We start from the raw sequence: 2,358 nt of genomic DNA on the forward strand, positions 1-2,358 counted from the left end.
GTCACATGAGGGAGGCAGGCGGGCAGAGAGTGTGCCGCCGCCGCCGCCCCTCCCTCCTCTTTTCCTTCTGCTGGGGAGGCTCCGGACTATTTCCCCCGGCGGAGGGACACGGGGGCCCGGGAGGCGGGCGACGCGATGCGACAGGCCAGGCGGCGGCGGAGGATGTGGCGGCCGGCGAGGAGGGTTCGGCGAAAGCCCGTGAGGGGAATGGGGCGGCGGCCTGCTCCTCCTCCGCTCCGCGGCCCCCTCAGGTCGGGGCTCTTTTCTTCTGCTGCTGCTGCTTCTCCCTCCCTCCTTCCTTCCTTCCTTCCTTCCTTCCTTTCTCCTCCTCCTCAGCGCGGGGACGAGGCGGGCCGGCGGCTACGGCTGGTCCTCCTCATAGCGCCCCCAGGGCGGGCGAGCGGCGCTCGGCGGGGCGGCTGAGGCGGGCGGCGCTGCAGTGCGGAAGGCGGGCGGCGAGGGCAGCGGGCTGGGCCATGGCGGCGGCGGCGGCGGCGAGTCGCGCCTGGCCCCTCCTCCTCCTCCGCCTTCCCTCCTCCTCCTCTCCGCCCGAGTTCCTTTGTCCGCGACGCGCTGTGGGGGCCGCTGCGGCGTCTCCGGCTCGATAGGCGGCTGCTCCTCCTCCTCCTTACGGCGGCTGCGGCTGGCCTTGCGCTCTCTGCGCCGCGACGCCGTTCGGGAGAGGCGCCCGCGCTTACGCACTCGCACGAAGCGGCCTCTGTGAATGCCGAATCGAACGCTCCATTCTGCCCGGGCTGGACGGCGACGCTGCGCTTCCTCCTCCTCCTCCGCTGCTGCTGCACCACGCCAGGGAAGAGGGCAAAAAAGAAGATCCCACCCGCCTCGCTTACGCAATCCTACTAAATGCCCTTCCTGACTGCCAAGTCGAACGCCCGAATCAGTCTAGAGTCGAGCGGCCTCGGCAGCCAATCCGAGAGGGACGTCGGGGAGAGCCCGCCCCGTTCCCGCAGAAACATCGGGGCCAATCGCCGGCCGCGCGAGAGAACGGCCGCGCTGGCTTTGCACCCAATCGAAAGGCGGGCTGACGGGGTATAGCCCTCCCCTTCCCTGGTTCCCTTTTGGGCATCCAATAGCAAGCATCTTCCCCTCAGTAGTCGCCAAGGCGAAACCCAATGGAGACGGACAGTGTTTCCTACGAAATCTGGACGGATTCGAAGAGAGGCAGAAATGGGCGGGGCTTAAGCAGAGGTTCCGCCGCTCCGCCTCACCCATTTTGCTTTGGCCCAGAAGGGAAAGGGGAGAGTCGACGGGGAGCTCGCCTGGTGGGCATGTCCCATGGGGGGGAGGGGGCGCCACAGTGAGGTGGCTCTGATTGGGTCGCTATACCTGCGGCGGTGTGATATGATTGGACAGGAAAGATGAGGCGGTCCAGGAAAGTCAGCCACCTGCTTCTCCCGACCCAATGCGCACTCGAGACGCTTCAGTAACGCGTACTTTTATTGGAGGGCTGTGCTATGAGGTCCTGGTGCCCTTCCCGGCTCCGCCTCCGCCTCCGTCTTTTCTTCTCAGGTTCGCTATGCCCAAGGGAAGGGGCGTTGCCCTTGTATGTAAATGAAGCGGCCCCTCCCACGAGCTCGGCTGCGGTTCGTTTTTGCTTCCCTCGGGAGACAGGGGGGGGGCGGCCACGCCCCTTCAGGCAGGCCCCGCCCAGGCCGGAAAGGCCGCGCGTCATCCGGGCTAGCCGGAGCGGGCCTTTCCCCGCCGGCCAGGCGTCAGTGATGCGGCGTTTAGCAATCCAGTCTTTCGGCGTGGACTGAAATGCCCCCTCCCCGGCCATGACGTCGCCCGGATGACCTTGAGCCACTCCTGCGCCTACCTCGCAGGGCTCTGGGTTGCCAGCCTCCAGGTGCGGCCGGGATGTCTGGAATTTACTGTTGGCTATCCGGACTGCGGAGATCAGTCCGCCCGGAGGAGTTGGCACCCTCTGTGGGACTCTCTGCCATTGTGCCCAGTTAAGGTCCATTTCCCCTGATCTCCAGGAATTCCCCTACCCGGAGTTGGCACCTTAAGAACATAAGGGAAACCAGTGTTGTATCAGGCCAGCGGCCCCTCCAGCCCAACATTCTGTGTCACTCAGTGGCCAGAAATATCAGGTAGCTCCCTACCTCGCAGGGCTGCAGTGAGGGCACCTAGGGCTGCCCCGGTTCCCCACTGTATCATAACCACAACAGTCCTGCCAAGTAGAGAGATTGTAAAGGCAGCTGAACATAGGAGGAGAAGAGGAGGAGTTTGGATTTATATCCCGCCCTTCACTACCCAGAGGAGTCTCAGAGCGGCTTACAAACTCCTTTCCCTCCCCCTCCCCACAACAGACACCCTGTGAGGTAGGTGGGGCTG

General features: G+C 64.9%; 1 protein-coding gene across 1 annotated transcript; it reads right to left on the reverse strand.

The window, feature by feature from the left end:
• Positions 1–360: 360 nt before the first annotated feature.
• Positions 361–1,964, reverse strand: LOC107109264 (eukaryotic translation initiation factor 3 subunit A-like). Its single transcript, XM_015409858.1, has 2 exons — positions 1,894–1,964; positions 361–877 (listed from the first exon to the last, which is right to left on the reverse strand). The coding sequence occupies exons 1-2, from the start codon at positions 1,962–1,964 to the stop codon at positions 361–363; spliced, it is 588 nt and encodes a 195-aa protein (XP_015265344.1).
• Positions 1,965–2,358: the final 394 nt, after the last annotated feature.

Source organism: Gekko japonicus, unplaced genomic scaffold (genome assembly GCF_001447785.1).
Source record: "Gekko japonicus isolate JY-2015 unplaced genomic scaffold, Gekko_japonicus_V1.1 scaffold170, whole genome shotgun sequence".
Lineage (NCBI taxonomy): Eukaryota > Metazoa > Chordata > Lepidosauria > Squamata > Gekkonidae > Gekko > Gekko japonicus.